The sequence below is a fragment of the Trichoderma evansii genome (assembly GCF_050947405.1).
Source record: "Trichoderma evansii strain SZMC 28006 chromosome Unknown GGI43scaffold_25, whole genome shotgun sequence".
NCBI classification, from domain to species: Eukaryota; Fungi; Ascomycota; class Sordariomycetes; order Hypocreales; family Hypocreaceae; genus Trichoderma; species Trichoderma evansii.
Window position 1 is genome coordinate 251685 of NW_028145181.1, and position 23018 is coordinate 274702.

At 48.9% G+C, this 23018-nt stretch overlaps 6 protein-coding genes across 6 annotated transcripts; 3 read left to right on the forward strand and 3 right to left on the reverse strand.

Moving 5' to 3' along the window:
* Positions 1–2989: 2989 nt before the first annotated feature.
* On the reverse strand, positions 2990–4163 carry GGI43DRAFT_214557 (uncharacterized protein). The gene is made up of 2 exons (XM_083200258.1): positions 3166–4163; positions 2990–3106 (listed from the first exon to the last, which is right to left on the reverse strand). The coding sequence occupies exons 1-2, from the start codon at positions 3793–3795 to the stop codon at positions 3092–3094; spliced, it is 645 nt and encodes a 214-aa protein (XP_083056685.1). The 5' UTR covers positions 3796–4163; the 3' UTR covers positions 2990–3091.
* Positions 4164–4728: 565 nt separating this feature from the next.
* On the reverse strand, positions 4729–9541 carry GGI43DRAFT_387487 (ABC-2 type transporter-domain-containing protein; the record flags this gene model as incomplete). Its single annotated transcript, XM_083203937.1, has 4 exons — positions 4729–5106; positions 5160–7565; positions 7629–8668; positions 8869–9541. 4 exons carry the CDS (start codon positions 9539–9541, stop codon positions 4729–4731), a joined length of 4497 nt encoding a protein of 1498 aa, XP_083056686.1.
* Positions 9542–13088: 3547 nt separating this feature from the next.
* On the forward strand, positions 13089–14604 carry GGI43DRAFT_214511 (uncharacterized protein). Its single transcript, XM_083200257.1, has 2 exons — positions 13089–13942; positions 13991–14604. Exons 1-2 carry the CDS (start codon positions 13691–13693, stop codon positions 14306–14308), a joined length of 570 nt encoding a protein of 189 aa, XP_083056687.1. The 5' UTR covers positions 13089–13690; the 3' UTR covers positions 14309–14604.
* A 211-nt stretch (positions 14605–14815) lies between these two features.
* On the reverse strand, positions 14816–16553 carry GGI43DRAFT_425452 (SAM complex subunit SAM50; the record flags this gene model as incomplete). The annotated part of the gene is made up of 4 exons (XM_083208513.1): positions 14816–16047; positions 16103–16289; positions 16347–16466; positions 16521–16553. The coding sequence occupies 4 exons, from the start codon at positions 16551–16553 to the stop codon at positions 14816–14818; spliced, it is 1572 nt and encodes a 523-aa protein (XP_083056688.1).
* A 265-nt stretch (positions 16554–16818) lies between these two features.
* GGI43DRAFT_415500 (ubiquitin-conjugating enzyme/RWD-like protein) lies at positions 16819–18216 on the forward strand. The gene is made up of 3 exons (XM_083207157.1): positions 16819–17150; positions 17213–17292; positions 17348–18216. Exons 1-3 carry the CDS (start codon positions 17124–17126, stop codon positions 18042–18044), a joined length of 804 nt encoding a protein of 267 aa, XP_083056689.1. The 5' UTR covers positions 16819–17123; the 3' UTR covers positions 18045–18216.
* Positions 18217–18786: 570 nt separating this feature from the next.
* GGI43DRAFT_214700 (uncharacterized protein) lies at positions 18787–21995 on the forward strand. The gene is made up of 3 exons (XM_083200259.1): positions 18787–19550; positions 19682–19858; positions 19926–21995. The coding sequence occupies exons 1-3, from the start codon at positions 19193–19195 to the stop codon at positions 21851–21853; spliced, it is 2463 nt and encodes an 820-aa protein (XP_083056690.1). The 5' UTR covers positions 18787–19192; the 3' UTR covers positions 21854–21995.
* The last annotated feature ends 1023 nt before the right edge of the window (positions 21996–23018 follow it).

Consider the following 23018-nt stretch of genomic DNA (forward strand, 5'->3'; position numbering starts at 1 on the left):
AGTGCTCGACTTCCAATGTCGATTCTATTTTCGCCCAACGCCATTACCGGGGGCGCACGGTAGAATGGTCATCGGCGCTCGGTCCCCAGTATCCCGTACCCAGTAGAGAGTGCCCTGGCACAGAACACGAATACACGGCTTCGCGCATCGGTCACGAGATCATCTGCTCAACGGCTGGGCACAGAAACGGAGGACTCCGAACTCCATAAGATTGGTTCTCGAATCCTCTCCTATTGCGAGTTCAGGGCTGTGGCAGGTAGCTCGGATAATCTTAAGCGTCCCGAACAGGCCCACGCGAGCCAGGGCCAGGACCGAAAATGCCCAGGCCTAGGCCGAGGCAAATCTCCCCCACAAACAAGCTTCATCTATCCGCAGCTTGTAGTGTTTGCAGTATCAAAAAGCAACTATACCACCCATAATACTCATAATACTCATAAACAGCCAGTGTTATGAACTACCTTGCCAACAAACGGGAGTCAATAAAAGCGAGACAAGAAGATGACGATATTCACCAAAGATAAGTAGGTATTCAGATCTTCGATTCAAGACAGACACTCTTACTGCCAGGGTTCTGCCCTTTGCTTGGCACTTGTTCCCCTCCCCCCGGCAATTTTGTATTAATTGGTAACAGTACTTATAATTGGAGGTTTTAATATCAGGCACTAATCACACAGTCATTCAAGGAGCGCTGGCACACATTCCACTGCGCAGATAAAGTATGAATTAATGAAATTAGGAGCAATGGAAAATAGTACGCGCTGGAGGAAAAGAAAATACTAAGAGTCAAAATTCGACATGAGAGAAATTTTTTAACCAAGGCAACGCAACTCCTCACAGACAGCTTGTTCTCAACTTTACACAGTCCCATAAAAACATCACCCCTGACTGAAGCTAAGTCAAGTCCAGCACAGTCCCATAATTCTGTGGGCCAATTAAAGGCCTGTTCCTGACGCTTAACTTGATTTGGGGTCCCTTCTCCTGACAAGCGATCCAGGGGCTGCAGAAAGCGACGGTGGGGGGTGCAAGTAATAAATGCCAGAGTCTGTTGAAAGTTGCTGAGGTCTAGCGGCCCTTAGCACTGGCAGCCGCACCAGAACTCGAAACGCAGCTCGAGGGACTAGGAGCTGGAAAAGCAACGTGATGGCATAAACTATCCATCCGTATCACTTCATTCTCAGCTAGGAGAGATAAAAAAGCAACCTCGGCAGGGTTTACAGCTTCCTAGGACGCAACAGATAAAACTGGAAAGATGCAAAGAAAGAGGTTTCTACACCACACAAAGAAGGCCATGAGTCGTCCGAGCCCATCAAAAAGCTAGTGTCCGGCGCGGCAGCCCAGAAAATGACCAGGTCAGGGCATAAACCCCGTGAGCCAATTCCGTGAAAATGGTCGCTGACAAGGTCAACCTGGTAAAAAGCCACGTTGGCCGAGCTCTCAATGCTGGCTCTGCCAAAAAAGATGCCTGTGGGGACCGGGGATGCTGGTCGGTTATTATACCGTAGCAGTTAGCTAACACGCCGGCTCTTATGACGGAGGGATTTGGATTCCCTCATTCGAAATATTACAGCCCTGCCAGCGAATTTGGCGCGCGCTGTTTTTATCCGAGGGGTCTATGTACGAGTGTGATTACTTGTCTAGTGGTGTACTTTTGCGAGTTTCATTATCTTCTTTACGGCTGAGAATACGAGCGGGTGATACTGATCAGCACTCTTTCAGGTGATGGACGTCATCTTTACTTACAACTAGTATTCGTCAACCCCCGAGGATTGAGAGAATACGTCATACAAGAGTCTTGCCAGACTGATGTCAGGTCATGAGGCTCCATCTGGCCGCAAGCAACAGGTCGCTACTCTTGAGCTTTGTAGCTCATACTGCTACAACCGTAATATCATGATCACAATATCATGATCGCACTACTCGTACTACGCACCAACAACATGCGATGAAATTTGTAAGAAGCAGCACAAGTATGCACATCATTTTACAGCAGCTTCCATCTATCTGAGACAACTACTTCCATCGTGCATTAACCACTTACCAAAGATGATGTCTGGCCGACTAGTAGCAGTTATTCCAGCGCCTAAATAGCTCGATCGACGATTGATCGAGCTTTCCGGCTCACTCATATCCACCCATCATCCACTCCCCTGCCCGCGCAACCCGAAAACCACACTTACGAAGTACTACCTACTATATTACGACGGAGTACTAATATCTGCGATGCATCGGCGTGGGTACCGCTACCACTACTGATGGAGTAGAAGCTCCGCGCGGTTTTCCCCCGATTTCACTGAAGAAGACTATTACAGGATAAGAAAGTGCTTCGCTCTCAATCTATTTTATCTTGAGACTTATTGGCGCTTCATGGCCACATGAAGAACCACTGCGGGCTGGGTACACGGAAAAGTTACAAGATAAAGTGACTGCGGTGCCTAGGTACTACCAGATAACCATAACTGAGCTTCACTTTAATTGGCAACATTCCAACTACTATATACTGCCCACTGTTTCACGCAACAAAGCACCCCATTCGAGACATTCCCGTGTATCCATTTCGCTGACTGTGCCCAATTCAGCTTAGCAACAATCACAAGGAAACAATGCGATGCGGGGTTGGAACGCGTGGTTTTGATGCCCACACTCACACGATCACGCGGTAACACTTGGAAAAACCTTGTGAGTCCAAGGTTTCGATAGCGATGAATCTGTGCCGCTTTGGGATCCTTCGTTCTTGATTGAGAAATAGACTTTTGCCTACTGTAGCACCCTTGCATATACAATTGTGTGCTTATGATATGCTTGCGGCTTCTGTTTACAAGCAAATGAGTTTTGATCATTAGACCATTCATTTGGCCGATTGATAAATGGATCGTCTGAGAGGTAAGCATGTATATTCCTAAGTCAGTACTTACTTAGACTAAATTATCCACTGTTCAGAAGCGACATCATGTAAGAGCCTATTATTCAATAATTCCACTTCGACAAATAAATAGCTTTGCATATTATCCTTTAACATCATGTTGTCTAACATCAGATATGGCAGAAACATGATGAAAAATTTATGGCAATCCAGCAGCTTCTTTTGGTTCACCTACATCCACATCATCTGATCGAATCTGCATTAGACAAAAGGCCCTGCATTTATGATACTCATAATGATCGTACATCGTACTCATCGTACTTATCCATCTCCATCAACGGTCTTCTTCCCTCTCTCTTCTCATATGAGCTTAAACTGACAGCCAATTGCCCAGCAGATATGATCTGCGCAAAGGCCCCGCCAAAGCTCAACATCGTAGCAATCTTCCAGCTCCAAGAGTACACAACAACCGCCCCGAGCGCCGTGAAAACACTGACAGCCAGAAGCGTCATGAACCAAAATCTCGTAGCCGGCACTCTCAGCTCATGGTTCACCACAACCGGATACAGCGTACAAAACGAAGCGAGCAGTTGAAGAAATAACTGGCCCAATAACGTCCAAAACCCATCATCCGTATGAAGTGTGTCTGCGCTCGGGTTGCATGCCGGTTCTCGCGTCTGCTGAAGCGCAATGACAACCATCATGCCGCTGACTGCGCTGAAGAGCAGAAGCATCAAGACAAGAGTTGTCTGATGAAAGATGAAAGGCGCCGCATGCTTCCAGGCGGCTGATGAAAGGAAGTTGGGGAAACAGGCAAATGTAGTCTGAGATTCACGGCCCGTTGTTATTTTACCGCCTGTTCCTGGCAAGAATTGATTTTTGGAATTGTTATTCTTGCCCCATTTAATCTCTTGTCTAAAATTCAAAGGGCGCATGATATCATAGGAAGAACAGCGAGTGTTTAGGTGTCCAAAGATTTATTTTGAAGGGACAAGCAAAATCGAGCATCACATTTGCTAAAAAGACCTTTGCGAGAAACTTTTCTGTCAGTCAAATACGAACTGCAATGAAGGGCAAGACGTACGCGTACACACTGGGGAATATGCAACTAATCGGCGTCGACCTATAGGATGTTTGCTGCGGCAAGGCAGACGTGGACATACCCCGCAAATCATACGAGATTAATACGGGATTGATACCACCTTACACATTTTGATAGAGCTCGTCCTGCAAGGTAGAACTTGAAAACTGGCGATAGTTAAAAAAAAAAGGGCGACATCAGAAATTGATTGCTGGTAGCCGCATAGTTTTCATGGTGTATAACAATATCATTCATATTATGCTAACCTAGAACCTAACCTCATAAAATCTTCCCAGTACACACGTTCAAGCATCAAGCACCCATAAATCACCATCAAAAGAAATAGAAAAAATTAATGTAGTAGCAGCACAAAAGGCGCTCTCTAAAGAAGGTATATCTATTAAACCGTTGAAGGATGACTATAGATCCACGGGTCCCGCATTTTAGACATAAGAGTAAATGCCATCTATAAAAACAAAACAGAAATCCAGTGCATCAGCAGGTATATATATGCAATATGCCAAATGCCAAATAACCAATGAAGAGAAACGCATTTCTCCATCAACACATCACACGACTTGTTGTCTTGTACAAGTCATTCATAACAAACATCTTCTTCGCATCTTCAACGCATGTCAAATCAAAATAATAACTCCGTGTGTATAATGTCTAAACCCCACACAGGTAAGATAAAGATATAATATGATGGTGAAAAACTTTTTTGTTTAGAAAGGGAGGGGATAAATATAAGTGCGTCATGAAGTTTTTTTTCTTTCTCAAGGAAGCTTTACTCCTTCTTTGTCTTCTTGAGCGACTTCTTAGGCATACGAGCAAGCCAGTAGACGCCCAAGGCAGCGAAAATGTTGAAGACGATGTACACCCAGATCAGGCCAAAGTTCCTCCATCGCTCAGAGTAGTGGCTGCCAATACCAGCCAAGTAAGTGTTGGTCTCAGAGATGGAGCAGTAAACACACTCAGTCGTGGAGTCAGGGTTGATGAGATTGCCTCCAGTGGCATTGACAAAGGTGGCAAGGTACTTGCCACAGGTTTCACCTGAAGGGGGCTGGATCCTGACAAACTCGTTGTCGGCACAGTTGACCACGGTGTTTGCAACACCAACCGATAACATGCCGTTAACCAGATAACTAAACGGCGAGACTCGGTACTATAATGTGCGTTAGTGAAACAGTTTGTTATTTGGAAGCTGAGGCAACGTACCATGAAAATCCAGAAGCGGGGCAGGGAGGATGAAGTAGCAAGGACACCACAGAAGATCAAGCAGAGAGTGAACATCAAGTTGGCAATGTTGGCACCAGCCTCAGCGGTCTCAAAACCAGCAATAATAAAGGTTGAGAAGGTACCGCTGAAGATGAGGAAGCTGAGAATGAAGAGGAACATCAGAGCACCGCGCTCAGAAACCTCACCAGTGGGCTCGGCGTTGCGATACAAGCCGACAGGGTAGTACCAGCAGAAGTACATGATGACGGCCATCAAGCTGTTCCAAGGCAGTTCGACAAAGATCTGAGAGAGCATGAAAACCTTCCATGAGTAAACCTTTGATGGTCGTTCACGGACTTCGTAGAGAGATCGCTGAATGACAAACTGGGGCATAGATTGCTGGATAAGCTGGCCGAAAATAGTAAAGAGCTGGAAGATGGAAAACATTTGGTTCTGGAGACCTTGTTGAGTGTTTGGAGCCTTGTAGAAGATGAAACCAATGAAGAGCGCTACCAAGGTGCAAAGAGCAGCCTTAGAATAGATGTAGATAGGAGATCGCCAGTATTGCTGGAAAACACGGAACAAGTTCTCCTTCAACTGGGTCATGAAAGGCGCGGCGAATTCATTGAATTTGGTAGGATCGTCCTCAATTACGCTGACCTCTGCAGATTTTTCTCGCTTAATGTTCTCGAGTTCGGTCTGGACGGCTTGGTACTCGGGGCTGTCACGCCAAGTTTCGAACCAGTTGATATCAGTGTGGGATCCGGGGGCAGCGCCAATGACTTCAAGCATCCACTCGGCAGGGTTAGCTTCAGGCGGGCAAGCGTGGCCACCATTCCTCTCGAAATAGCTGGTCAATGTCTGTGAGTTTTCGCCAATGTCACCAAAGTAGACGGTCTTGCCGCCCTTTGCCAAGAAGAGAAGACGATCGAAACGTTGGAAGAGCATGGCAGAAGGCTGGTGGATGGTGCAAAGAACAGCCTGGCCAGCCTTGGTCAGCTTCTCGAGAAGATCCAGAATAGCCCATGAGGTTTGAGAGTCAAGACCAGAAGTGGGTTCGTCGACGAAGAGCAACAGAGGAGGCTTGGCAGCCAGCTCGACACCAATCGTGAGACGCTTACGCTGCTCGACGTTGAGACCTTCACCAGGAACACCGACGACGGCGTCGGCATACTCTTGCATATCCAGGAGCTTAATGACTTCGTTGACGTAGGCAAGCTTCTCTTCTCGAGGAACGTGAGCGGGCTGTCGAAGCAGAGCGGAAAAGTTGAGGGCCTCGCGAACGGTGGTGGTCTGCAGGTGCAAATCTTGCTGTTGAACATAGCCAGTCTTGCGTTGGAAAGAAGCATCACGAGGTCTTCCATCAACAAGCATTTCACCAGTAATAACACCCATAGATGTACGATCAGCCAAGCAATCCAGAAGAGTTGTCTTTCCGGCACCCGAAACACCCATCAAGGCGGTCAGAGTACCAGGCTTAACCCAGCCATCGACATTATCCAGAATACGGCGGGTTTCGCTCTTGATCTTGACCTCGTAACAGACATCATGCCACTGGAAGACGGAGGTTTGTCGTTGAAGCATACCTTCCTTTGTTCGCTCAGAGGTCAGAATAGGGCCAATGTTGGCCATCGCAGCCTCGGGATCCTGAGCCTTCTTCTCGGCGTGAACAGCAGCCGTGGGCTTGTGACCGCGTCGGTACATCAAAACCTCACCCTTGGACTTCTTCTCAGAGACAAGCTCGGCAGAAACCATGTAAGTGAAGAGGAAGAAGATAATGAAGGCAATAACGATGCCAAAGTTGCGCCATCGGTGACCCCACTGGTAGTTGAAAGCGGATTCGACATAGGCGTCACCACTGACATAGAGCTGACCAGAAACTGAGCCGACGGAGCTGCAAACCTGATTGGCAGAGCTGACATTGGCGTATTCAGCGAAGTTTTTGGAAGGAATGAAGTCAACGCATTCGAATTCACGGTTGTGGAATTCGTTGACAACTAGTGCCTCGAACGCATAGCTCAGGGGATCAATGTAACCAATCCAGCGGCACCAGCCTAGCATATACCGGGTTGGCAAGACGAATCCTGTAAAGATGACCAAAGAGAGAATCAAGATAGCAGCGGGGACCAAAGCCTGGAAGAGGGTTCGGGAAGCGGATGCAATCGTTCGGAAAATCATCGACATGACCAAGACGTTGGAGAATGAGATGAGCAGGAAGAAGAAGAAAGGACCCGGTTCTCTTCGCAGATTAGTCATGAAGTAGAGCGTGATGTTGAATATGATTGCATTAGCCACTTTATAAGGCAGATCACAAAGCATAGACGAAATGGCCTCTGCTGAGGGGTGATACAAGGCATATCGAGCGTGTTTTTCAACAATAGGACGTTGGGCATACAGAGTCAGAATCTAGTTTAGACGTTAGTACAAGAGAGCAAAATTGAATCATCACGGAGGGATAGGATGACATACTTCGAGAGCACTAGCGAAAGCGTTCATCAAGCAAGCAAAGAAGAGCAGAGATCCTCGTTGGAAGAAGCTAGAGGCGTCCTCTGAGAGATTGAAGTATACACTACCGATGATGAGAGACATGGAGAATTGACCGATAAGAGAGCCGATGGTTAAGCTTGGATCTCCCGTCAGGCGCCTCCAGCCACGCCAGAGACAAAGCTGAATCTGCTGGCTGTATGACAAGGTGTAAGGAGACTTTGTGCGTTGACCCTTGGCTTGCTGGGCTTGACGCGAGGCACGGAAGGCTTCGGCATCAGGGCCATTGATCGGGTGAGCCTGTTTGTACTCCTCAATCTCAGCCTGCAGTGCCTTGTACTGGGCACTATTCTTCCAAGCGGCGCCAAACTCTTCAGGAGTTCGAGGGGCCTTGCCCTCGAAGCCGGGACGAACAATACGCTCAAGGGGAGAAGTCATCGAGGTAAGGAAATCGGGGGTGGTCTGACGAGCAGGGCACTCGAATCCAAGGTCGATGAAATACTGCTTGGCCTCGTCGCCTCGGCCAAAGAAGATCTGGTGACCCTCGTAAAGCACAACGGCTTTGTCGAACATGTCGTAGGCGCTCTGGGGAGCCTGGTAGATGGAGACGCAGGCAGTGCTGTGGAAGAGCTCGGTTTGCAGTCGCAGGGTCTTACAAAATTCGACGGCGTTGGCAGAGTCGAGACCACGGGTCGAGTTATCCCAGCATTGCAAGGGAGCACCAGATAGGGCAGCTTCAGAGATAGTCACACGCTTGCGCTCACCACCTGAAACTCCTCTGATGTACTCGTTACCAACGCGAGTATTGACAGTGTGAGAAATACCAAACATGGCCATGACAACATCTCGCAAGTGGGCGGCGAAGTCATTCCTGCTGAGGCCTTGAGGAAGCTGTCTGGGTTGTCTGGCTCGAGCAGCGAAAGTGAGGGTATCACCAACGCTCAGTTGAGGAAAGTGGACATCGACCTCGGCGGTGTAAATGGCTTCACCACGGTGGTGGCTGTGCATTTCTTTGGCAGAAATACCTGTACACGTATATTGTTAGCAAGATGAATGTCATTGCAGCATAATTATTTATTGCTGTCCCAAGCCACAGCTGACGCCGTGGAACCAGCTTGTGGTTTAAGGGTCTGACAGGAAACACATCCCGCCCGGCAGCCAGCCGCTGACTTTACAGATCTCATTCACATCCTTTCACAGCCACTAAATGACAAGAGATATTTACCTTGATAATTGAAGTAAGAATCGTCATCAACATAGATACCGTTCATCTCTCCAGCAATAGTTTTTAAGAAGGTCGAACAACCAGATCCTGGCGGGCCAAGCACAACCAGCATCTCACCCTTGCGGACAATTCCGTCAAACTGGCGCAAGATGTCGATGCGCTGCTTGTTGGAAGAGACAAGGCCGCCTGCCCAGCCGGCAAGCGAAAGCCAGACGTTTGTGACATCCTTCTGGTAATCTGTGGATTCGCCAAAACCGTGGACGTTGAGGTTCTGGAAGCAAACACCGGCAGAGCGGAATGAGCCACCATCCTGAGAGACGAACTCCACAATGGCCTTGGCCCATTCCTTGCCGCTGAAGTTCTCAGAAGCCGGATTGAGGGGTGAATCTGGGCCGGCGAGGAAAGGGTTGTCACCGGCAGCTCCAGAGGCGCGGGAGTATGAGCGGGCTAGAGCCTGGACCACAGAGGCCCTGCGCTGCATCTCCTTGGAGTCATCGACAAAGACCTCATCCTCGTCGCCATCGGCCTCTAGCGTCCGCGAAGGCGATCCGCTCTCCTTCTCGTTGAAAGTTTCCGTCGTATCGTCGTGAACCGGTGTCTTGGGGATACTGCCAACAATGGCACCCTGGTCCTTTGCCGTGGCGTCGGAGTGGGCGCTGCTGGGCGTCGCCATGGCTGTGACTGTGGCTGAACCTCGCGTGCGCAGTGTCAAAGCGCTCGCAACCGAATTGAAGACTTTTATTTCCTTTGTCTGCCCGTGTTTCTCGATTCTTTTATGCGTGTCTTACAGTGGCGATTGCCGAATGCGTCTGGAAGCCACCAAAACAGAGCTGATGTCCCAGGCCACACCTCACTGTGGCACGCCGATTACAAAAGATTGACTGGCACAAAAATTAAAAGAAGGATTAAAGAAGAAACGGGCCAACTCCAAGAATGAAGCTGAGCGTAGGGAGCCCAGGTGCAAGAAGAGGAAAGAGGATTCTAGCTTCCTTTTGATGGATTAGGCACATCGAGTCCAGCGACTGGCGCCAGGGTCACGAAATCCGCAGTCCGGGTGCACTCCGACCCGTGAAAGTCCAGCCCCATGTCTTCCGCCATCAACCAAAAGAACTGCCCTGTTCTCCGTAGTGAGTCCGCAAAACTCCACCCGCGGAGGGGGGCATCACGCAGAAGACCCAAGCCTTAATTTGGAAAATAATCTTGGGTGGACATCCATCGCTGTAGCGTCCACTACAGCGCGCCAAAACGCTGGGCGGTCCGTCCCTCCACAGGCACTGTAGGCCCTGCAAGCCTTCCATCGCCACTACACATGTTTCTTGGATAAGAAATAAGAACGAAGCGACTAGCGAGGCCAGTCCACTACGAGTTAGGGGGTGGCCTCGGAGTACTCCGGACCTGGTTAGAGCTGACCTTTTATACGCGTATCGAAGGGGCCACTTGTTCGCCATTGCAGGAGAATTTCCTGCGTGAGCGTATTACGAGCATATTATCATGTCGTATGTACATACTTGTAGGTGCAGGCGCAAATAAAGCTGCGTGCTCGCTCGGTGCGGTTGCATTCCGAGCGACTAAGATCACGATCTCGCGTGCAGACTTGCCACACACGCATGAGCGCTTTGTCTGTTGCTCATGATATTACGCCCTACTGCCGCCAAAGGGCGCTACACGTCAACGATGGCATGTCTTCGAGGTACGAAGCATGTACGAATCATTGATGCTATCCACCAGGTACTACGTCGCAGTCAGCTTCTGCTAACCCCGTACTCGTACAGCAGCGCTGTTTTGCCATACCGCTCATCTTGATGCTTTTGGGTCATCGTATCGCCAGCCACTGACTCCAGCTATACGCGTATTTGCCTCCTCGCCAACCATGCCCCGTCGTTCACTGAGCAAAATAGCCAATACGCCGGAGGGTTTGATTCGGCCGACAGGGACCCGCGAGCCAATCTCTCACACGATTGGCTGGCCTGGCACATCTTCTCAGCCCGCAAAGCCTCGCGCCCGGGGCGCTGTCGGGTTATTGCAACAACCCGACACCCCGCCACAGGAGAAGTACGAAGTACGAGTACGGAGCCGCGCCACAGGTAATTATAACAGATCACATACTTGCGCATACAGACACGGGACCAGCGCAGCGCATAGAAGTGCCCTACAGGCGGTAGTACGCAGTAATGGTATCATGGTATCCCATACAAGCATTCACCTGGAGAGCGGTGTAATGGCATCAAGGAGGGGTTTGTACCCAAGAGGCTTTTGAATCCTTCCAGATGCATGTTGGTGGAATTATTGACCACTGACTCCTTTCTCTACACTGTCTCTGCGGAGTATTACAACTACTAGTAATGATTGGATATTATACTAGTAGTACACTTTACTACTTCTGCAAGTAGAGTTTCAAGCATAATCGTCGCCAAGCCCTCCTAATAGAAGACGAGAAGTGAAATACGGAGCATTAATCGGATACCGCCTAAGTAGTCGTCAAGATTAGCGTATCGATCCCCATATATCTGATTCAGAATACACACTCCATAAAAGTACACATGTATTCGCGTCAAATGCTGAGCTGTACCGTAGCTTTTCATCCTCTGCAAAAGGATTATCATCCCTGAAGCGATTATTCCCGATAATCTACCTGCCAGCACTGCTACTGCTTATAGGAATCACACGCCGCTGGCTTATGCTTTTATTTTAATCTCCACCTGCTATTCGCTGCCGTCTCAGTGGTGCCGAGCCTTGTTCGGGTTACGGATCGAGCTCACGGACCCGGGGAGGACTCCGATATGTGATGTGATTTAAATGAAGACGGCACTTGTAGTCTGTGCTAGCTTTTACACTCCGCAATAGCTGCAAATCCGCTGGCTACATATGGGTAATGTCTTAGCCATTACGTCTGAGGGTCTGGGGCGTTATCCTCGTTCAGAACTTTAATGAAAGGAACTCTGTAAATATCATAATCCTTGGCTGAAGATCTTGTCGTCATCACCATTCATTCCCGTATCTATTAACCTAAGAGAAGTTTCTAAGAATGGCAACAAAGGAATCATCCCTTGAGATACTTCCTTCCTGTACGGGGTACTCTATACGCAATATAATCAGCTGTCAATATCCGCCGCGAGCCCCAATCTTAAGCAGTCGATTTAGGCTATTATTGTAATTACGAACCGTTATTTCGTCCCCCATACCGAAGGATGCTTGTCCGGCTGTCGCCTATCTGCTTGATAATACGGATACAAAAATGCCCCCTGTTAGGCAATAGGAAAGGTCGAAAGTATCTGCTTCACCGTAATACCCCTCTCGCCCCAGCATCAGACCGCAAAATAAACTCCATAATAGCACATGTAGCGTGTATACTTGCGTGGCCAAGGTATGCCTGGTGTAAGTACTTTCCATACCGCTGCGTTTATAAATCAGCCTGCGAGCCCCTTTTCATATCTCCCTATCTGCTGTCACAGCCAGCCATGCCCCCATATCACCAAAGTGGAAACAATCAATTTTCCCGCAAGAATCTTCCGCAGACACGTTCTCCGCTCCGCATCTCATTTTGGAATCCAAAATCGTAAGTACTACTCTATACTCCGCCGATGTTTGACGTGTAAGACTGCTGTTTCATAGCATTAATTTCAGACGACGCAAAAATCAACGCAGAACTCAGATAACTGCCAACACGCATCATCACTTTCTTCCCAATGTGGTAATATTTGAAGGAATATTTGATCTCACTATGATATATTTTGAGTCCTACTGACTCCAGCCCTCCTTTTGTGCAGCTAGCTCCTGGCTGGAGAGGACTGAGTCACAACCAAGTCTGGAACTATACGGCGGCCAAACACCCATGTGGCCAATAACAGTCTATCTACGGTAGATGAACACTGCTAAATTTTATCATCATCATGAATACGAATAAGCTAAAAGACGATTCATTGGCTGACTGATTTAATTCCCCAACCTACATTTGACTGATCACTTTGACGCAAAACTGCCACTACAGTGCAGAACTCAAAGAATTGCCAAGAAGCATCATCATTTTTCTCTGTAAATGATACGTCGTGGCCTCCGGCAACGTGGACAACACACTTCAGCTCATGAACGCCGGTAGTATTTGAAACTGGAGCAAAAGCGGATGGTAGAAGTCAAAGCCGTAGCGAAGGTGGTAGTATCCCTATATAGTCTCAATTCGGATCTTCGCATTGAGTACAATTCCCTCAGTGTTATCCCCCCTAAAGAAATGAGATTTTTAGTTTCCAACGAAATTATGTTGGAATAATGATTGCTGTTCAATTGTTAACTATAGAAAAGTTTGACTACTATGGCAAACGCTGCGTTAAAAAGGTACAACACCGACTCTACCAAGAATTGGAAACGTAGAACGACGTGTTTAATAGACAATGATGGTGGCAGATACTAGTAGCAGATTTAAATCTTGAATAGAACAACAAAGTCCATAGCAAGTAGTGACGCAAAAAAATCTTTATTCGAGACTTCCAGTCTTCGATGTATAACCGATGCTGGGGTTTTCCAAGCCGACAGTTTACTTGCCGCGAATATTATTGCTGGCAATTAACCCGTTTGAACTTACTGAGACAATTTACCATATTCGGCAGGATAATTGGTGATGGTAATATATTGTCTCATATTACTGTGTCGACAGCGCACAGTCTCAGATTGTTGTGGTGATAGTTACGGTCTCATATTACTGTACTGACAAGATACTGAGTAATACTTCCTGGAGCCTTACTTACTTGAGAATCTGCAATAATTGACTGGTCACATTGAAATATATCCAATTCATTACTCATAATATTCCGATCTACCTATATACGCAATGAAGGCCATCTCGTTCATAATTTCCCCTCTCGTGGCGGCTAGCTCAATGGCTGATGCTGCGTACGAGTTTAAGGCTCTTGGATCTGCTAGCCCCATTGAACCGGGCAGTATAAATGCCAACGGCGGGAAGTTCTGGATCGGCAAAGAGACAAGGACTCACTGTCCATCATCGGTTGAGGACGAAGGTCGCTGTCCCATGGGCAAAGTCACCGCGCTCATTATCCATAAACAAAACGGGACCAGTAGTCTCGTAAGTCGCTAGATTAGTTCATCAATTCTATGTATTAACGAAAAACAGAATACACTCACGCCGGGTGACCAGAGAGTCTACATTGGCCCCACTGGTGCCTTTTCCTTCAGCCACCCTCAGTCGCTATCTACGCCCCTGGGCTCTATCGTCGACGGTTTCGAATTGAAATGGGAGAGTGACGGCTTGATTCACCTTACAAATAAAGCCGGCGCATGGAGGGCGTGCCCAGCTGGGGAAGACGGGAAGGATCTTTATCAAGTCTATGCTGCTATCGATGGTTTCAAGATGCGAAATTGTTTGGAGTTTAGTGCGGTGACGGGCGTCCCAAGGGATGTTCCTGCAGAGCCCGTCTGGCAATATGATTGAAAAGGCAACTGAATGTGCCTGTTGTCCCAAGAGCAAGAGAAGCACAAGGGCGCAAATTGGAGAACAGTGGCCAGGCAGCCTAGTAGCCCTGCGGCCAATGACCGTCTTAAAAGAAGAGCCACTAATAGAAAAAAACATCAATGAATATGAAGAAGCAGAAAAGAGGATCCACGTGGCTAACATGCTACTATACCCTATATTTGGCTGATCACTTTGTACTTTGGTAGTGAGATATCTACTCGGCACCTGTGGTCAACTCACGGTTCAATATATTCCCATCAAATCCTCAATTAAACGCACTTGCAATGTTGATAATCTACCAATTGTAAACTAAATCATTGGAAAACTTTGGCTCGTTACAATGTTTGCTTTGTATATTTTTCTGTGGGATATTGAAAACGGATAAGTGGGATATATATTTCATCAGCGGTTGATAACAACCAGCCACCTCAACTGCTTTTACTACATACAGGTCTATCGTAATTTTGTGTTGCTAAGCGTTGCGTCTTACAAAAAGTTGATGCCTACACCCAGCTGCACCCCCTTTGTGACGAGCTCTCCCCTTCTGACTATCACCGGCAAGCCAAAGTTGAGTTCAAATCTCGCCACAGGATGGGCATACACAAGCCCAACCCCAGCGGCAAAACTAGGAGGGCCGTTGAATAACTCTCCAACAGCGTTGAAAACGCCATTACGAACCATTCCGGCACTTAGCCCTTCGGATGTGTCCTGGGACTTTAGCTTGTTCTTTAGAGCAATCAGGCGACCTCCATTGGCAAATAGCTGAAATCGGAGACCAGAATCGGGCCCCTTGTAGGGTAAGGGAAAGAGCATGTTGACACTGCCAGCAGCGAATACATCTCCACCCACGGCATCCCGGCCATCATGCGGTCCTAGCCCACCAAGCTTGAAGCTGCGAATGTCCGTTGGCCCTCCGAGCAAGAAACGGTCGTTGAGACGGCTGGGCAAAGCTTTGCCACCAATGTTGTATCCAAGAGGCAATGGGTAGAGCAGGCCCGTTCTAAATCCTGCTCCAAGGGAGATTCCGGAAGGTCCTCTGACTCCAGGGAGAGGAATAGGGACGGCACCACTAACTTCTAAATCACTCTTGGAAAAGGCAACATCGCCACCCAGATTCCCGACACCGGCCAGTTCTAACCCAGTTCGCACCATATAGCCGCTCTGCGGGAGCTGAGGGTTGTCTCGTCTCTCCCTGTAGAATACGTGCTTGATGGCGCTCTTGATAGTATCGCCAGCATCTTGCCTAATCGTAGGACTGGCATCGCCCGTAAGGCCGGTAATTTGTCGCCAAGATCCTGAATATTCGATAGAGTGTGTATCTCGTTGGCGGTTAAGCCACGAAAGGCGCACCGTTCCCCCTTTCAAGACTTCCTCGTGTGATGCCCAGGGCTTTTCCACAGCTGAAGACAGCGCCTCTAATGAAATGCGCATGTCTGGGTTGCTGAACACGGGAGCACTTAGATTTGCGCTGTAAGCGGAACGTGTACGAGTGCCTGCTTTTGCATTAAGCGTGAGCATTTCAGCTCCGCCAAACATGTTCCGCCATAGCAAAGAGCCGTATGCAGACCCCTCGCCATTTCCAACATCCGTGCCTGTTTGAAGCTTGAATCGGGGTAACTCGCGTAGTCCAATGGAGATGTCTACATCAGTAGGGCTTGTTGAAGCATCGACCTGACTCGATTGAGACAAATAGACCTGTGGAGGTTCTCTCAATATTTCTGGTTATCTCTATCAGCAGCTGTTTCAAGATGATGCCCCGCTCGTCATTCTTACGCAGTCCACTGAGCTTCCCAGTCGCTACTTGCAGCCTCGATAGTACCTCACCAACGGTATACGGAGGATCTTGGCTATCGCTCAGCAATGGGTTCAGTATAGGATCGAGAAAGCCCCGTCGGATGTTCTTTGCTCCCGTGACCGAAACCTCATTGACGGTCATTGGCATTGACATTTGGTCCACCATCTTCAAGCACGGTCAGTCGAGAATGGAATTTCTTCTGTAGACAAGGTTCGGCAGTACCAATTGGGCTATCCTCTGCTCCTTGGACTCATCCTCGGCGCTTTGAAACTCCGGGCTCGCCCTGGCATCGCGGAGTACGTCCTCAGTATCTTCGTGCAGTTTATTAAAGTGATTCGCGGACTCGAGAAGCTGTCAGCTGCCGTACTTTGCCAGCCTGTCCCATCCAATGCTTACCGGCCGCCCAGAAGATTCTGAGGTTGGCGCCATTGTTCAGCGCCTCGAATCTGCCGATTCGCTCGATAAAGTCAGCGCATGCAATTGGAATCGGAAGATTTGACCGTAGCTAGCCTGGCTCGGTTTCGGGAGGGTCATCCTTGCGCAACCGAGCTCGAACCTGTGGCGCAACCTTGAGAGCACCAGCCACGTGGCGGTACTTTCCACGCTTTAGGATGTGGCTGCGAAATAGGTATGTCCACGCACGCACTGCGCTACGTTAGTACTTGATAACCGCTAGCGCTCTTCTTCAGTGAGGCGAAACCCCCGAGCGCCAGGCTGGAGTCATTCGGCCTAAATCTTGTTTCATCATCGTTCGTCGTAATAATTGTCCGTGTCCTCGTTAATCCAGTACCACTTAATTCTATCAACACCATCCCTTTTTTTTCCCGCAAGCGTCGCTGTATTCATTACTAGACTTTTTATCTCCGACTCTTTTTATTCTTTCTTTTTCTGTAGCAGCCCGATTCGTTCCAGGGAGACTTGTGCACGCGATCGCTTCAGGACGCTCTTTAATTTCAAACTTTAACCACACTATCGTTGTCTGTTCTCCCAACTGCGACCATGGCCAGCAAAGCTGCGCAAAAACGGGTGTGTATTCGTCCCAGGCCAGGGATCATGGTTGAATAATGTATGCTAACCGTCGTGGCCAGTTAACGCGAGAGTACAAGTCCATTTCCGAGAACCCTCCTCCTTATATCACCGCCCATCCTTCCGAATCTAATATTCTCGAGTACGTCGCTCCCAACTTTTGCAGACCCCGAACCGATTCTGACATTGAAGCGCAGATGGCATTATATTATTACCGGCCCTGAAGACACTCCTTACCACGGAGGACAGTACTGGGGAACGCTCGTCTTCCCTCCGAACTACCCGTTTGCGCCTCCTGCGATTCGTATGCATACCCCATCGGGGCGATTCCAGCCCTCAACCAGACTTTGTCTTTCTATATCCGATTTCCACCCGAAATCGTTTAACCCAGCATGGGAAGTCTCGACTATCTTGATCGGTCTTTTATCGTTTATGACCAGTGACGAGATGACCACCGGCTCTGTCTCGACATCTAGCGCCGAGCGGAAATTCCTTGCTTCGCGATCACGATGGTGGAATTCTACTGGCGGTGGATCACAAGCGAAGGGAAATTTTGCTACAAAGGGTAACGTCAAGGCTGGCGATGGAGGCGCCAAATTCCGATCAGAGTGGCCGGATGTTGACGTTGAGAACTGGGAGTGGATGAGGAAAAACAAGATAGACGCGGCCACTGGCGCAAAGCCTGACGGTGACAATGGTGCCTCTTGTGGACCACAGCTGGGCATTGGCGCTTCAAGCGGTAATCAAGCCCAGGCTGTGGTAGACGCTGTCGTCCAGCAGCGGGACGCTGGGCGAGGCTGGCTCTACCGGAATAAGTTGCTGGTTGCTGGTGCAGCGATATTCATCTACGTGCTCATTGCGAGACTGGTGAGTGGCAACGGAACCTTGGCATAATACTCAAGGATTTGGATATTTGGGGCATCAGAAGAGTCATCTGCGATTCAGCATGGATACAACGCAGGCTATACAGGTAATACATGAAATCGCAATTGGCAGCCCGAGGGCGGGCAGTTTAAAGAATGGCGTTTTGGTTGTAATTGGTAAGTTTAGTAGTAATTGAGTTTTAATTTTTTTTTTTTTTCAGATTGCAAATACCTTTATAGTAAAGAAACTTGTGTTTGAATTATGCTCTGTGCTTTGACTTTAACTTGGGCTCACCATTCTACTGTCCCAACCCGTGTTTAACAAGGATGTTCAGCAACACTACTATTATTAGTCGCTGAGCTGAGGCGAGGATGAGGCGATATTTGCCTATTTTCAGCCAATGTACAATTTATGGTATGATCTACCAGCACTTAAAGTAAGTAAGGCATGCATAGCATCGACTCCATACCTAGAGGGGATGTGGCTAGTCCTTGCTTAGGCACCTTGATCTCTACTGGATCAGATTAGTACGCAGTCTTGAAATTTGCTCTAAATGATTCACTGCCGATGTTTTGCGTGTTAGCTTGCCTTGGGCCGAGACATGCTATCCACCGATTCACCGCGAAAAAGAGGCAATTCGTAAACAAAGAGTAATACTGCATATCCTTTGTAATATCAAACAGCATGCAGGTTGAACCCGAAATTCACCCGCCTTCAGATGCTTAGCAGCGGCTGTCTCAGTATTAGTCGTAGCGGCAGGTGCGCGGACATGAGGTGCCTCTGCGGGGAGGGAGAAAAAAAATTCAGAGCCTTTGACGCATGTCCGATTTAGTGTCATCACTGCAAGGCCTTAGTGGGAGGTCCAACAAACTCCTCTTTCAGCTGGCTTTCTTTCTCACTTCCACTGCCACTGACGCCAGCGCTGCTTCTGCCTCTCGCCCACGGCGACGATTTCTGGCATTGACCAGCGCAGTCTCCCATGACGGGACTCATGCGTCTTTGCCGAAGCCTCCAGATTCGTCCTTCAGGTCTGGCGCGCGGGCGATTGGAAATCCAGGGCCGACCCTGCCCCTCGCCGACCTGCGGATTTTAGAACGAGGCTCCAGGCTCTCAGCCCACTTTCGCCTCGCCCTGCGATCCATCTACAGACTCGACGTGCTGGCCTTTCGACCGCCACCATGCCTCCGTCCAGCAAAGCGGCCAAGTCTCGCAGACCTGCTGTTGTGTCCAGCAAGCCCATGCCCAAGCCCGTGACGCCCGCGATTCCTCTGCCTTATGTCAAACGCCAGGCTGCGGCCGCTGCAGCAGCGGCAGCAGCAGCAGCTCCCGTGACTGCCCTGCCCACGCTCAACAACGTCAAGCCAGAGGATAGCCCTCGCAACGGCACTCTTGGAATACAAACGAACGACGCGAACCAATCTTCCTCGCCTACACTGATCGCAAACTCGGTTCATGCCAGCGAGTCGCTGCCAGACAGCAGCAGCCCAGAGTGGAAATCTGCCACTCAGACGGATCTCAGCTCTCAGAGCGCCGAGGGTAAGTTCTTCTCATGAATAATACTTCATGACGAGAATGAGAAGAAGACAGCAGCATGGCCTGTCCTCTGTCTGCTCACTCTTTCCTTCCCACCTCTTGGCGAAGACTCTTGGCTGATGTTGGAGTTGTAGCTATCGACACGTCCAAGGAAGTTATTTCAGCTGCTGGTCAAGGTAGACCTTCGACAAACTACGCCGTGCAGCCACCAAATCTAGGGGCTCCTGCTCAAGAAGCCTCTTCTGAACTTCACGTCCAACCCCACGATCCAGCGATGGTCACAACCCAGGGCGAAGCTAGGCACAACCTAGGTAAGCTTTATTCTTGGTGTATGCCAGCTAATTGAGCTTGAAAGCTGATAGTAATGCTCTCCCATAGCCCAATATCCTCCTGTGAAGCTTGTTTCCTCTCAGCCCCCTTTGCCTGTGTCTCCGACTCGGTACCATATGCCGCCACCTTTCCAACCAGCCCACCCTCCCATGGGCATGGCGGCGAACGGGGACTTGTCTCGTGGTCCCAGGCATCCTTTGCCAAATGGTCCACTTCACATGCATCAAGCTCACCCAAGTAACGGTAGTATTCACTTCGGAGTCTATCACGATTCTCAAAGCTCCTCGCCAGCTCCACCTCACTCTGGGGGCATTGTTCCACCTCCTGGTATGCCCATGCCTGACGGACGCCCACACCCCATGATGCCTCACAATGGAAGTGGATTCCCGCCAATGGTGCCATATATGACAGACATGATGCCTGTTGCCAATTTCGACGGCTATGGCCGACCAATTGCCTATGCGCCGATGGATTCGTACCACCAGTACGGCAATGCTCTAGGGCAGTCCACACCGCTTAGCTTCCATGACTCCCAATCTTCGGCTCACGCTGAAGAAGCTGCCATGTATAACCAGTATCGTCCTGCAGCTTTACCTAACGGCGCTACTGCTGGGCCAGGTGATGAGGCTCAAGGTCAAAATCAACAAGGGCGAGCGTTCAGGCCACCAGAGTATTCCCAAATGATGCCCAATCACGGCCTGCCCCCTCACATGGCACAGGGCGACGATGCCGATGGACTTATGGGCTACTTGCAGCAGCAATTTGCCTCCCCTGAGTTTGCTGATTGCACCTTGGAGCTTCGGTACACCGACGACAGGGCTGCGCCTGTGCGGATCCCTGGGCATAAACTTATATTCGCCCGCAGCCCCCATCTTTTCAACCTCCTGCAGAATCAAGCCTTCCAATCGTCTCCTAATGACAGATCTCCGCAAACTATTCTCATCGAGACAGGCAGCAAATGGATCCGCTCGGATTCCTTTTACATGGCTGTTCAGCGTCTGTACGGACTACCGCGGTTTCAAGCTCCTCCTCCCCCTCAACGCGTGGGCATGGAATCAAGTGACGTGATTACCGCTGGGTCGATTAATGAACAGATTGGTTTTGCCATCTCGTACGCTGCTGCCGGTCACTTACTCGCTTGGCCCTCTGTTATTCGACGTGGCTGTGAAATTGCTACGCATCTTTTAACATGGGAGACTTTAGAAACAGTATTGGAATTTGCGTTGGACGGATACCAAGACAAGGGCTCTCATGACGTCTACAAGTACGAGAGTGGATCACCGATCCTTCTGAGTGCCATTGTCACGTTTATTGTTCACAACTTCCCTTCGCACTTCAATTTTGATACTGAGGCTCTGGAACTTGCACCTTACAGCAGGCTGCCAATCAACCCGCCGCCCCTGAACAGGGGCTCATCTGCCGACAGAGAGATGCTCTCAGCACCGACCGAAGGATCCCACGTACAACTAGGAAAGGGACGTCGCCCTCAAAAGATTAACGGTATCCAGTTTGGCGATTTGTCCTTCTCAGAAGGCAAGAATTTGGCGGACGCAAACACTCCCAAAGCTGCCCGCGCCGCCCAGCCAATTTCGTTTTCGATTTTGTCCAGGGTCCTCTTGGAAATTCCATTTCGCCAGCTAAAGAGAATCTTGGAATCCTCTGGGTCCGGTAACGTTAACGGCTGGGCAAATGCCGAATCTCGCTATCGCATCATTAAGATTGCTGTTGAGGAGCGTGAGTCGCGTCGCCGTCGAGTTTTGGACGCTGTTTTGTCCGGAGAAGTTCCCGAATCAGAATCGATCCGACAGGGCCTCTGTAGCCCCGAACCAAGGGATCTTGGCTGGTGGACTGTCCTGGGATGGCAGGAAGAGCTGCTACCATACGGCAATCCGGATGGGCCTACCTTGGCTCGCAAATGGGTTCCCCTGGTTGGCCTCCAGAGCGGCCCCATATCTAACATTCCCGAGTATCCATAATGATCCCGTTGGTTTAGTTTGATGACTAACCACATCTCTCTCAACGAGTTGATGAATTTTATTGAGCATTTGGCGTTATAGCTCTAAAAAAAAGTTATTGGGTTTGACCTTTTGCATTGCAAAGGGCGCTAAACTCCTTTTCTCTTTCTGTTTTTGAACATTGGCGTGCATTGGTGCTTTTATTGCAACATTAAGATCACCGACAGGTTATTTTTGTTTTTGTTGAAAAGCTGCCTTTTTTGAGGTCGGTTGTGGAGGAGAAGATTGGGAGAAGCAGCACCACTTACACTTTGAGCGAGCACTTGGCAATTACGGGTGCATATCGTGTGTGGTGGTACAGATACATTTTCATAAGAAATGCGGAGCGTACAAGCATACTCAGAGTCCCCTGAGCTGATAAGCCAATTTTTGCAAAGTTTGGGGGTGGACCTCGAGCGAAGTTGCCTGTCCAGAAGTGGTCATTCATTAGAGGTGCTCTCTTTGAACCGTCTTTCGGGAGGAAAATCAGCATGATGGAAAAGACTTGACTGGAAGTGCAGAATTGGGAAAGGAATGGGCGAAATGGGATATTGGCATTAAAAAGAAAACAAAAGGTTGCCTTTAATCAGAGGCATATGACGAACGTTGATGATTTAAATAGCAGCTACTTCTCAAAGAAGTGGCCAGATAATGCGGAATGTATATTGCGCTGTTGAGGATTCGAGAGGCCAACTCGAATGCTTGGTAAAGGAGCAAATGGCTGGAAGGGATGGACTAAAAGGCTGGTGGTTAAGCTCGTATCGTGATTGCGGTAACAGATAGTTTATAATAGGTAGTTAGACAGATGAGGATATATCAGATATAGCCTCTTGATCTTTGATGGAGACGAATACGTGATAGATTTATAAGATACACCCAAAAAGACTCAAGCTCCCTGGCTAGTAAGCCTTATATATATGCCAGGTGGATGGAGTTGAAGTTGATTGACTAGCAGGAAGAAGCACATGAATAATACCCCTAAATGCAGTAGCCATCTCCGCGACTCCTATAAGTGCTGCTGTGTGTATTGTGGTTTCATCATAGGTTTAGGTGGCGATATAACAAGCGTACTTACTAGTCTTTCAAAGACATTAAAAATATGCGTATTTTTTCTTAATTTTCGATACACAATGACTGCCGATGAAGA

What these genes read in the sequence shown, in the direction of transcription:
- GGI43DRAFT_415500 (XM_083207157.1), top strand. Translation starts at nt 17,124, where the DNA reads ATGGCCAGCAAAGCTGCGCAAAAACGG. An exon ending in GCAAAGCTGCGCAAAAACGG is followed by an intron (nt 17,151 to 17,212) that starts GTGTGTATTCGT and finishes CGTCGTGGCCAG; the next exon opens with TTAACGCGAGAGTACAAGTC. An exon ending in TCCGAATCTAATATTCTCGA is followed by an intron (nt 17,293 to 17,347) that starts GTACGTCGCTCC and finishes ATTGAAGCGCAG; the next exon opens with ATGGCATTATATTATTACCG.
- GGI43DRAFT_214511 (XM_083200257.1), top strand. Translation starts at nt 13,691, where the DNA reads ATGAAGGCCATCTCGTTCATAATTTCCCCTCTCGTGGCGGCTAGCTCA. An exon ending in AAAACGGGACCAGTAGTCTC is followed by an intron (nt 13,943 to 13,990) that starts GTAAGTCGCTAG and finishes AACGAAAAACAG; the next exon opens with AATACACTCACGCCGGGTGA.
- GGI43DRAFT_214557 (XM_083200258.1), bottom strand. Translation starts at nt 3,795, where the DNA reads ATGCGCCCTTTGAATTTTAGACAAGAGATTAAATGGGGCAAGAATAAC.
- GGI43DRAFT_214700 (XM_083200259.1), top strand. Translation starts at nt 19,193, where the DNA reads ATGCCTCCGTCCAGCAAAGCGGCCAAGTCTCGCAGACCTGCTGTTGTG. An exon ending in CAGCTCTCAGAGCGCCGAGG is followed by an intron (nt 19,551 to 19,681) that starts GTAAGTTCTTCT and finishes TTGGAGTTGTAG; the next exon opens with CTATCGACACGTCCAAGGAA. An exon ending in CGAAGCTAGGCACAACCTAG is followed by an intron (nt 19,859 to 19,925) that starts GTAAGCTTTATT and finishes GCTCTCCCATAG; the next exon opens with CCCAATATCCTCCTGTGAAG.